Source organism: Gymnodraco acuticeps, unplaced genomic scaffold (genome assembly GCF_902827175.1).
Source record: "Gymnodraco acuticeps unplaced genomic scaffold, fGymAcu1.1, whole genome shotgun sequence".
In the NCBI taxonomy this organism is placed as follows: Eukaryota; Metazoa; Chordata; class Actinopteri; order Perciformes; family Bathydraconidae; genus Gymnodraco; species Gymnodraco acuticeps.
In genome coordinates this window covers 2,616,054-2,627,919 of record NW_022990135.1, presented here as the reverse complement: position 1 = coordinate 2,627,919, position 11,866 = coordinate 2,616,054, and the positions used below count along the sequence as shown (strand labels likewise).

Genomic DNA, 11,866 nt, shown 5'->3' with positions numbered 1-11,866 from the left:
ATTAAGAACTACCTTATCACTGCTTATACAGCCAGGGCCACACACACAACACACACACGTTAAATACAAGCCTAAACACACACACACAACACATTCAACAAAAAGATAGGTTTGACTCCTAACACACAAAGCCCGCCGCCCAAACTACCCAATGTCACCGATCCATCAATGAGGAAGAGGCGGGGCGTTAGGTGGCTCCGTCATGAAGGAGCGAACCCCAGGTTTATAAAGGCCAGATTGGTTGGTGCATTTCGAAAAGGAACGGATCCGACCAACTGTTGACAAGCCTTCTTCAAGAGGTGCATCCATGGATTGAACAGACAGATTTTGAAACGGAAAGATTTTTTATTGTAACGTTTTTGAGAAGACTTGGAATTAAATTAGACGAATACCATCTCCTGGTTGAAAAACAGAAGAAGCTAAGAACAACCAAAAACGTTTTTGAGTATATCCGAATTCAAGGCATTTCGAAGTATCTCAAAGCATCAGAACAGAACAAGCTGATTGATTTTCAAAACCTAAGACCAATCATCTCAGTGGACGTCTACATCCTCGGCAACATCAACAAAAAGTTGGAAGAGTAAATGAGAAACAAGTCAGTTTGAGAACCTTCTTGGAACAAAATCCTGAGTTAAAAGAAAGTCAATTGACTGATAGTGACTATAGTTGCTTGCTACATAGGTATTCCTTCAGTGCTCAGTAACCATGCTTAACAGCTCAGCACTTGTGTCTGTGATGAAGGTGGTCATGATGATGCTGGTGTTTGTGGGGACAGGAGTGGAGGCGGCACCCACTGACAGAGGTAAGGAAGCTGTCGAAGCTGATGGAACAGCTTAAAGGGTTAGGGTTAGGGATTTTGGTAGTTTGAACAGATTTGGTTTAAACTGAAACAGATGATGGTCAAAACATAACTTAATTGACTGGAAATACTTAATTAGATTCAAATCAATACTTAAAAAGAGAAATCAACAGGACTGGTGTGCTTTGATTGGTCCAGTGCAACCTGCTGACAGGCATTCCGTGAATTCCTTTACCTTTTTCTAAAATTCCTTACATGTACACGTCTATAAAGGAATCATCTGATAGCAAGGGGCGGCCCATGCCATCAAATGATTGGAAATACAAAAATGTATTGATTTCTAATCCATCTTTTTGATATTATGATGCAATGCCTTACTCGTGTGACACACATATGTGATGCTTTTAGGTTGAAACATCTTTATTTGCCGGAAATTTATAAAGAAATATGGATATCCAATTGATGGCGATTAAATAATCTGCATATCATGTAATTAACTTTAAAAAAATAAAATCCATTGACAGCACTAGTCTAAACATTAAGATAATGAGCTGCGGTGTTGCGAAACCTCCTACGTCATTACACAATTCATACAACTCTTATGTCACAGCTGAAGATCCCGTAGCAACTCTGCTAGCAACCAGAAAAGCAATGGTATCCCACCAAAATAGGCTATGTGTGTGTGTTTGTGTTCAGGACTGTTTGAGGGTCATGTGTGTGCAGGATCTGTGGTAGTATGCTACGAAAAGGCAGACTGAGAATTAAAGCAAATCAGAGCTCAGTCAACCTTTTCATATAAACCCTACTTGGATCTGGAAAACTTCAAATATATGATTTTCTCCCCAGGCTTTGCAAAAACTCTTCCCAGTCTCACTCATGCATCAGCTGTACCAGAGAAGACAAATCCTAGCCAGTTCCTGAAACACTGGCTTCTGAGTACCAAAGCAGCAGGAGTGGATGGGACAAACGAGAACTGACAAAACCACGACAAGGACCATCACTGCGGGCGTCAGGGAAGGGAGGGTTGAGGAGCAGCCCGGAGACAAGCAGGGCCAGATAAACGGGGCCAGATGCTGAAGATGATCTCAGCCATGGACGAGCTGCACCGGGCGTTTAACAGCACACGGAGCTCCAGGATCACCATCATGCCAAGAGGTATACCTCAAAACTATTTATCTTAGAGCACTCTTTTCTAACCCCACATATGGAAAAACAAACTCCATCCCTACATCTACAGTATATGTAAATGATATAGTATCCAGTCTTAATTAGCAGTTATAATAATCATATTTCCCCAACTCAAAGTGGCTGTCAAGTTAATCAGATGACACATTCGTCTATATTACCGGCTGTGCAGCAATCCATTAAAAATCAGGAACTGTCCTCCAATGCTTTCTGTATTTCTTCATGGCCTCAGGGATACTTATTGTCCTCATTATCATCTCTTTCTTTACAAAACCATCGTTGGAGTTATGCCACCTTATATCACGTCATTAATGAACTGGACCTCTGGACCTTGTTGTACTCGCTCTAGTGATTGGCTAACACTTAAAGCCCTCTTGAGTTAGCGCTGAGCTCAGGAAATCTGCTTTTAGCTTCAATGCCCTTTACACATGGAATGTCCTAGTATAATACTCAATACAGAAGTATCCATTGGTCAGAATAATCATTTACATTTGGATCCCTGCATGCAGCTATAATATCATTTAATAATTTCATTGATTGGATTGTTTGTATTTGTTTTTGTTTTTATACATGCATACTTGTCTTTTGGACTATCTAGTGTCTCTTCACATACACCAGTGATTTAGCCACTGTTCTGCACTTCATCTGGGTCATTTTCACTAAAGCAGTTTTTGTTTGTCCTTTCAGCAAATGGCAAACATTCAGGGAGGAAAAATAGAGTGGTAAGTACCTGTGAAATATTTGCTCTCAATTACATTTCAAAAGGAATAAGGCCGTTTATGATTCTTGGTTTTAATAATCATTGCTCTTCTTTCTCTCTGTTGTTGAAGCACCCTGCTGCTGAGGGAGGGGTGAAGCCCACCACAGTGGCCCCATCAGCAGTCAGCAGCACTGCGTCCAGAGCCAGTGCGGATGTCCTCGTCCCCAGTCTGACTGGTCGAAATGTCAAGAAGTCCCTCCCAACGCAGACCAAGAAGACCAACAAAAGAGGTGAAGGACGCTTTCCGTTCTGCTGTCTGCATTATGGGCAGACTACATATGAATTACACGGTGGCAACACAGAGAAATCAAGTGCCGACTGAAATGACCCACCAGTATTAGCCTTTAACTTTGTAGATCTTGGAGAATGATAATCTTCTTCTTCTTTGTCTCCAACAGTGTGTTTCTGGAAGTACTGCTCCCAGAACTGATGGTCTCCATCCATCCATCCATCCATCCATCAACCCCTGCATTTACAATCATACGGCAGTTACAAAAACCTGAAGACCTTGCCTCACTCTCCCATGATGGTTTGATAATGCACATTTCCATGCAGAAGGCTGATTGTAGTCTTCATCATGACATGTGAACCCACTAGCATAAGGAAGATCTGAAGGTATCAGTGAACGCCAAATGTTGAAAGCAAGATTGATACCTCTCTCTATTGTTAAATAAAAGGATGGAGGCTCAGCTGTTTAGCTTAGCATAAAGGATTAAGCGTTTAGTCTTTATGCTAAGCTAGGTGGCAGCAGGCCTAAATCTATTCTTTCAGACCCTGCAGAAGTGGCCTAGTGAAAACAGGTTGCTTTATTGATAATAAAAAAAAGTGTAAGATGTTAAACTTCAAGCTTCATCCGCCCTTCATCCCTTCACTGGTCTCCTGCCTCTCCTCTCGCTCTTCTCGGACCTGAGCGCTAGGCTACCGTTGCCGCGACACCGGGAAGCCCCACAGCGGCGCCATCCTTGCATCGGACCTTTTCATTCACTCATTAATTAACAAGACTGACCAATGAAAGACGACGATGTGTGCCTGAAGCCGGGCGCATGAACACCCTGTTAACCCTTTCGTTCCCTTATAAGACAGACACACGCTGTTGTTGTATGTGTGCACCATATTTTAAATAAAGTTTGTTTCTAGCATGGCAAAACCCCACTGTGACAATAAAGATAGATATTTTATTTTTATACCACTACACTCTCTTTAGTTGTTCATTATACTCACACTCTGGGGTCACCTGCTGCATCATGGTAGTGAGTAGTGACAATGACTGACAGCTACGACAAGTCCATAAGCAGCTGTTTCCTTGAGTTTTAGTTTAATTCTACAATAAATCACACACTGATTCTAGGAGTGTTTATTATCTTTTTTAACTATTGCACCCAAAGAACAAAGAGATTTCTAAGCGGCAAGATTACATTTTAGAATTTTTTGTTTCAAATGGTTGTGCGTTTTTACACAACTTGCTCGACATTATTGTGTTTTTCACCCTGTAATAACACTATTTGTGTTGTGACTTAACTTGACGATGCCTCGATATGAACAGGAGTCAGGACATTCCTCCTCTGGATGTAACTAAGCTCATTGAGCGTTGTGTGTTTGCTGTGTGCAAACTGCGGTCATTACATTCAGAGGGTTTCCACAGAGGTCAATGTTACTGTCGCCCCGGTGATCAGTGTGTGTGTGTCTGCACATGCTCCACCGTCGAAGTGTGTGTATGTGTTTAATATACACTACAATTATTTAAACTTTAAATGGCCATATTTGTTGATTGTCACTTTATGTATTATAATTTGAACTGCGTTCCATTTAGTTGTGTATGCCCTGATATCATTTCTTTAGATGCAAAACATGAAGAATGCAATCCACATAGTGATAAAATCAGTTTATTAAAGTTTGTCCCCAGACAGAATATAAGGCCAGAACAGAGCAGGCTGATAATATGGTTGGTTTGACATACGTGTATTAAAGTGTTGGTAACACTATAGGGAACATCTTGAAGGTTCCCTCAGCCTCACTGGCTCCTAGAATCCAATACATTCACAATTTGATGCTAATACAATTCCAGATATATTATCACATAAATTGTTGACATGATTTGAAATGAGCTGATAGAAATTAAAAGACTCGTTTTTAACCAAACCCAGATTGTTAGATCACATAAAATGAACTTGAAGTGGTTTCTAATGCAGTAATACTGAAGTAATGTTTGTTCATTCTGCTATTTATTTAGTCATCATCTGAAAAAAACAACTGTTTGTCATCATTTGTAAATAATAAGCATTAAGAAGAGCATGACTGTGTTACCCAACTGTGAGAGCCCATAGAAACACACACACACACACACACACACGCACACACACACACACACACACACACACACACACACACACACACACACACACACACCACACACACACACACACACACACACACACTCCATAGAAACAACATACACATATAGGTAAAAGGTATCCAAGCTGATGGAGAGCATTACACGTTAAAAAGACTGACTAGTTTTGTATAGGTCTTCCTAGTCTATTCCCTGGGGGTCTTCAATTAGTCTACTTGTACTACAGATAGGCATGATACAGCTCTCCTCTCTGTTTCATCTCATTTGATTTTCTTAGCAACATCCAGATAGGCAAAGTGGATCTCCCTCTCAGCGGGGCAGGTGCTGGTGAACTCCTCCCTCTGGTAGGCGCAGTTTAAGTACCTCCACACCCCCGTCATCTCCGCTGGAATCTCAAAGCTTCTGTATTTCTTGGCTACGACCTGCAAAGAGGAGTGAGTTGACACGTGTTGGTCATCGAAGCATCGAAATATTAGAGTTGAGTGGTGCAGATGTGCTAAAGCTAATTTCCAGGTTAGGACTCCTGCACAATAGAGCAGGAGAATATGACCACAGAGGTGGATGAACCTTAAGGATGTGTAGTTTAGGCAGCAGGTTGCAGTCGGCCAGGGTGAGTTCAGGGCCGTCTAGAAAGCTCCTGGAAGACTCGGGCACATCTCCTGAGGCGTCAGCGTCTATCTCCTCAGGCAGAGGAGTCCTCAGGAAGTCATCAAGACGCCGGAGGGACTTCAGCAAGGCTTTCTCTAAGACTGCAGGTAGAGATACAAACAGAGAGAACAGCAGACAAATAGATCCGAGGATATTATTGCTATGATATGATGTGACAGTAAGCGGACATGATCATTCATCTGGCTTGTGTTTTAGTCCACCTGATAGTCCAAGGAATTCTCAGTTAGCTCTGTTCTTGGTTTCTGGCCACTTTTGAGAAACATACACAGATTCTGTCTCTCCTTCTTACCATCGTTGGTGTCTTTCCTCGTGTTTTTAATGTACGCTGAGAATTTGGCGAACACATCGATTCCCGCTGTGTTGGCTTCAGAATGTTTGGTAGCAAGTCGAGGGTAGCTGATGTAAAAGACAAGAAGTCAGCTGAATACCCCTGCACACTTTTTATTGTATTGTAGATGTGTGTTTGTGTGTACCGTGGTGGGGTCAGTTTCTCCTCGAGGAACTCCTCGATCTTGTTGACATCGACCTTGACCTCGCCGTTGAAGGTGACAAAGGGAGGGTTGGTTCCTGGAGCGAGGTCCTGAGGTCCGCCGGCTTCCTACAACAGACATAAAATAGATACCAGAGAGACATAAGTGCGTGGTGTGCACAAGAGGTCCAACAACAAGACTTAAAAACTAACTAACTAACAATAAAGAATTGTGTTTTATACTGTATTACCGTTTGAGGTCAACAGTGGTGACGTTGAAGATGACCCCTTTAAGCCACAGGAATCATAAAGAGTCTCTGAGAGAATGGACAGTTACCAACGCTCTCCCCATTACTTCCAGCCTACACAAAGACACAAATATTATACATTTAACAGAGTACATCATGGCTACAGGTCTTCACAAAGGAACACATAGTAGGCCTACACAAACAAAGATCTAGCAGGAGAAGAGCCATATATCTGCTTCAGGAAATGACAGATACCAACGAGACCCAGCCATGTAAAGATACGGTATGAATAATCAACATTGACTGTTCAGACGCATGCATCACTTACCTTTACAAACAGCTCAATGGTAGGGAAGCCCAATTTTTTAACTGCAATGTCACACCAGGACATGGCGAACATTTGAAGGATTGTATGAAAGCTCACACTCCTCTAAAATACATATTTTTACCAAGGACAAGCAGGACAAATGTAGTAAAATCCCGCGTTGAGCTTTCCGGTTATCTTCCAACACAACCATGTTGTCTGTGTGTCTGGATGGCTGCCCCTCAACTGCTTATTTTTTCAGATTTCTCTGGTACGTCAGTGTCTCCTCAACACACAATCCCCCTTTGTTTGAACACTGTCTCAAGTCAATGTGTTTTACTCCCATTGTGTGGGTAAAATGTAATTCACAAAGTCACAATACAGGACTAAAGCCATCTAGGGACAGGAAGTTAGTCATTGGTTGAGGAGGTTAAGGGTTTTTGTTTACTCCCCACACCACACATGTATTGACTCTTAATAGAGACATGTGACCTGATGCTTGCATGTTCCCTGCATGACTCCATATTGGGTTACCTTTCCATCTACAGGTGTTCAACAATTAGAGCAAGAAGTCACAAAGACAGTGGTGTGAAGTTAAGAGGCACAGAATTCCTTTATTCCTTAGAGGAGTGGGAGGTGGTGGAATCTTTGCTCCATCACAAACACAAACAATGTATGCAGTGTGTTGTAGTAGAGATGGAAAGATATTTTTCACACCCACAGAGGTGTCTTTTTTGTGATTGAAGCATTGATTTCCAAGCTAAACTGCAGCCTGTATAGGGAACCTGTATATATACTACCTTGCAGGGAGATAGGGAGTAATGAGCATGGACCTAGGAACCAGCAGGGTTGTAGTAAAACTCCTTCACCCCTCTCACTCACTAATAACTCCAATAGAGAGGGGACAGAAAGTAGGTCCATGAAAAGTCCAATAGAGCTTGTTGACATGTGAACAGGGGCGGGTAAGAAGGAGTGTAAGTGGACGAGACAGCTCGGATCAGCAGATCAGCGCACCTCAGCGAGTGGAACAGACTCAACCCTGATCCAAAACAAACTAACCCTTTATTAGTCACCCCATGTCCTCCTGCCTAAATAAACATATTAGACATGCATTTTTTTTAGTTTAAGCTGAGAATGTGTTGTTTCCACTGTGCTCAGAGCCTCAGCAGCAAACAGCAGGCTAATCAGCTTACAGTGAGAATGCAGAGATTAAACCCAGCATGCTACCTGAACTATTATTCAGTCACCTGAAACTCATACAACACCATATATACTGTACTTAATGACAAGTTGAAATAATAGTAAGTCTTGTGTATTGTAATCATTTGAACAAATCTTGTGAAGACTTCTGGTTGGCCGATTGGGCAAATATGAGTGTTTTGCGTCCGGCGAATCTTTCCACTCCATCTCCCCAAGTGTGCGCTGCCAGAAGAGTGTCTGACAAAGGCAGCCGTTGTTTGACTGTGAGCTCCCACCAGAGAACAAGCTTGTTTGTGTGTGTGTGTGTGTGGTGTGGTGTGTGTGTGTGGTGTGTGTGTGTGTGTGTGTGTGTGTGTGTGTGTGTGTGTGTGTGTGTGTGTGTGTGTGTGTGTGTGTTGTGTGTGTGTTGAAGTGGCTCTCAGATTATTAGTGCATTTTTCCTTCCATTAAACCTCTCTGCTGGTCGTCTGAAGGCTGCCCGCTTTTGTTTTCTTCTCAGTTAGGAATGGTTCGGACTTCTCACCGGTGTGCCTGTGTGTGAGGAAAAGTAACAGTATCAGTGATGGGCACAACAAGGAATATTCTCTTCTTAAATGAATTATGTGTGTCCCTATTATTTGTCCACTTGACCTTTACCATTGGTAGCCACGTTAGACAATGTAGGCTACATGCCTGATGTCTTAATGAGATAAGGTAAGCACTGACAGCATCCAACGGCAACCATATCACAGCGGCAGGTTATTTTCATGGTGCCAAGAATCCGTCAGAACCATCTTAGGGTATCGTCTGATTTACCTTCTGTGTACAGTATGTGTTGGAACATTACCTTAACATAGAAGGGACGACTCGTAGATCCTGGTCCTGGGGTTGTTTTGTTGTTCTTGTGCCCAGCGGGAAAGGAGCTCTCCGGCCCTCCTTATGGGAGATTCAGTTTCACTTCCTCCCTCGTGTCCTCGATCATCTCCTCACGCTGGGGGTGTACGAATGTCCATCCTCCAACAGCACACCCCGCTTTTTTTTCACTGCTCATTCCCCTTTTGGGCAAGGATTCATTTTTGATCACTGACTTCAGCTCCCTTTATCCAGTCACTCCTTCCTTGGAGGACTTTTCAGATCTGCTGATGTCTCCTTTCCTCGACCATTCTTTTTTTCCACTCTCAGATTCCCACACATCCTTTCTCACAGGCCTCAGTTCTTTCCTCCACAGTTCGTTTTCTGGGGCACTCTTTTCCTCTGGTTGGACTTTTTTGATCCAGTCATTATCTCTTCTCCTGAGTGATGAAACCTTTGCCATACCACATTCTTCATTCTTCAGCTGCAGCTCAGGTGACAAGATCCCATTTTCCATTGCTGGCTTCAGTTCTTTAACTCTTCCATTTATGTCCAACTCTACCTCTCTGTTGTCCTCTTGTGGTTTCTCGTCCTTCTCTACCTCTTTACATTCATCTTGTGTCTTTTCCTTTCCTTCTACATCTCTGCTGTCATCTAGTTTCTCATCGTGCTTTACATATTCTATTTCATTGTTCTGTTTCTCATCATTCTCCTTACTAAGTTCAAGATTCTCTCCTTGCAGTTCTTGACACTCTTCATCCTTGGTCTCTGCTATGGTGTCTTCAGAAGGGTCTTGAATTGTGGCGTGCACTTCTTCTTCACCTTCTCTCCTTGGACCGTCCTCTATCTCTTCAATATCATCATCTAAAACAGTCACAGGTTCTTGTGCCGTATCTATCTCTTCCTTCATTGCTCTAACTTCTCCTCCCTTTTCGTCTTCTACGAGGGCCTGCCCTCTTGGCTGTTCTCTCAATTGTTCTTCCAAATCTCCCCCTCTTTCTTGCTGCCAAGGATGTTCCTGCATATCACCTCTGATTTTGGACTCATTATCTTCTGATTTAACCTCATCTATTGGCTGACCAGGTTCAACTTCACCCTCTTCCTCCAGCTCAAAGGCCCTCTTCCACCAGATCCATGTCTTCATGTTCTTGCATGTCTAAAGGAACCTCCTCCACATACTGCAGAACTGGTTCCTGCATTTCAACTTCAACAACCTTCTCTTCTTGCACGTGTACATTAACTTCTCCTCTGGCTCTTCCTCCCCCATTGTATCTGTATTAGCGTTATCAGCTGTCTTCCCATCCTCTTCCGCACTCTGTCCTCCCCCATCCATCACAGTTAGAGAATTAACCCCAACCTGTCGCACTTGCTTTTCCTCTTCCTCCCTCTCGTTGATCCCTACCACAGTTCTTTCCTCAATCCCTCCTTCTGTCTGTTCTTCAGAGAGTTCAAATGCAAAGTCCGACGTGTCCTCCTTCTGGTTTACTTCACCCCGTATGTCTAGAACATCATCAGAAGTAGACATTGCATCTTTCTCAATCTCATTGGTTTGTTCATCCTCAAACTTTTCCTCTAAATAATCCTCCTGTTTCCATGTGACAGTTTTATGTATGGTCTGAACGTCCTGTTTCCTAGATGCTGGGTTGTCCTTTTCATCAGTGTTTTGAATGTCTTCTTCTTCCTCACTAGTTAACTGGTTGGTCTGATTGACTTCATGTATGGCCTCTGTATCAAAGTGTACGCCATAGTTGCCATCAGTTGAGGTTTGGTATAGATCATCTTGATGGTTGACTTGTTCTACTATCCCCATAGCAACAGGGATTACTGCTGTTGCATCCTCAAGGCTTTTTCCATCAGTGGGCAGAATAACAACTTCTGTTTCGTCTGTGTCATCAGTACACATGTGCATCCTCTTCTGACTCCTGAACGTGCTCTGCATCATCGGTTGTGGACACTTCCTGTTGTTCTTCTAATCCATTCTCCCCGTCATCTGTGTTATCCTCCCTAACCTCTGTTTCTGAACTTGCTATCACTGCTTCTTGTTCATTTTCTTCATTTTTACTTTCTTCTTCTGTTTCTTTATTGTTATCTATAATCTGCTTTTGGCCTGTTTCATCCTGTATCACTTTTGAAAAGTGACATGGATTTTCATTCCCTGCCTCTGTTTCTTCTGACCCATGCTCTTCCTCGCCTTCAGCCTCTTTCTCACTTGTCAGCTCATGTATCATTATGCGTTCTACATCCTCTCCTTTCACGCCTCCTTCCCCATTTTCCTCCTGTCTTTCACCTCCTGCCTCCACCTCTTGTATTTCTTCATTTGGTGACAGGACCACTTGGATAATCCTCAATTCCTCCCTTTCACTCAGCTCTCTTTCTTCGTCTTGACCCTCTTCTGCTTCTGCCATCATTAAAACATCCTCCCCGACTTCCTCGGCTAGTTCCACATCCTCATCTTCCCCTTCTCCCTCCTCATCCTCTCTTCCTCTCTGCGTATCCAGGTCTGAACAAATCCCTAGTGGGCCATGGATAATGGCACCATTTGAGAGGTCTGGGTTAGGGAGGGAGCCTGGCTGAGCCATCAGAAAAGTTAAAGAACTGATAGGACACTTACTTCGAACGAACTGGAGCCTTAGTGTCCACGGTTGTTGTAAGGATCTACAAAATGTCAAGGTTTTGATTAGGGCCCAAAAACAGAAACAATCACCAACTGATTTTGGAGGTGCGAAGACTCAGATTTCAGAATGGTTCCAGTTTTCAGATTAGGTCCAAGAGTGCATACCAGTATATTTCAAAACGCCATTTCAAATGGTTCCAAAAATAGCGAAAATAAACCCAGAATTCAAGAAAAACAACCAACAGTGTTTGTGATGTCCAAAGACAGTAGAAAAAAAAATATTGTAAAATAGAACCTTCCTGAAATGGATTCCAATTTGCAATTTGTAGGATTATTTCCGGATGAGTCCAGGTTTGAGAGGTCCGGAAATGATCGGAAACCCGCATGCAATCGTAAAAGACCAATAGACTTCCTAGTTCCAAACTTCCAGGCAAAGG

General features: G+C 42.8%; 1 protein-coding gene and 1 pseudogene across 1 annotated transcript; one reads left to right on the top strand and one right to left on the bottom strand.

The window, feature by feature from the left end:
- The first annotated feature begins 273 nt into the window (after positions 1 to 273).
- On the top strand, positions 274 to 3,267 carry urp2 (urotensin II-related peptide). The gene is made up of 5 exons (XM_034216977.1): positions 274 to 802; positions 1,646 to 1,954; positions 2,672 to 2,706; positions 2,815 to 2,974; positions 3,143 to 3,267. Exons 2-5 carry the CDS (start codon positions 1,870 to 1,872, stop codon positions 3,172 to 3,174), a joined length of 312 nt encoding a protein of 103 aa, XP_034072868.1. The 5' UTR covers positions 274 to 802; positions 1,646 to 1,869; the 3' UTR covers positions 3,175 to 3,267.
- A 1,362-nt stretch (positions 3,268 to 4,629) lies between these two features.
- LOC117546661 lies at positions 4,630 to 11,726 on the bottom strand (annotated as a pseudogene).
- Between the last annotated feature and the right edge of the window lie 140 nt (positions 11,727 to 11,866).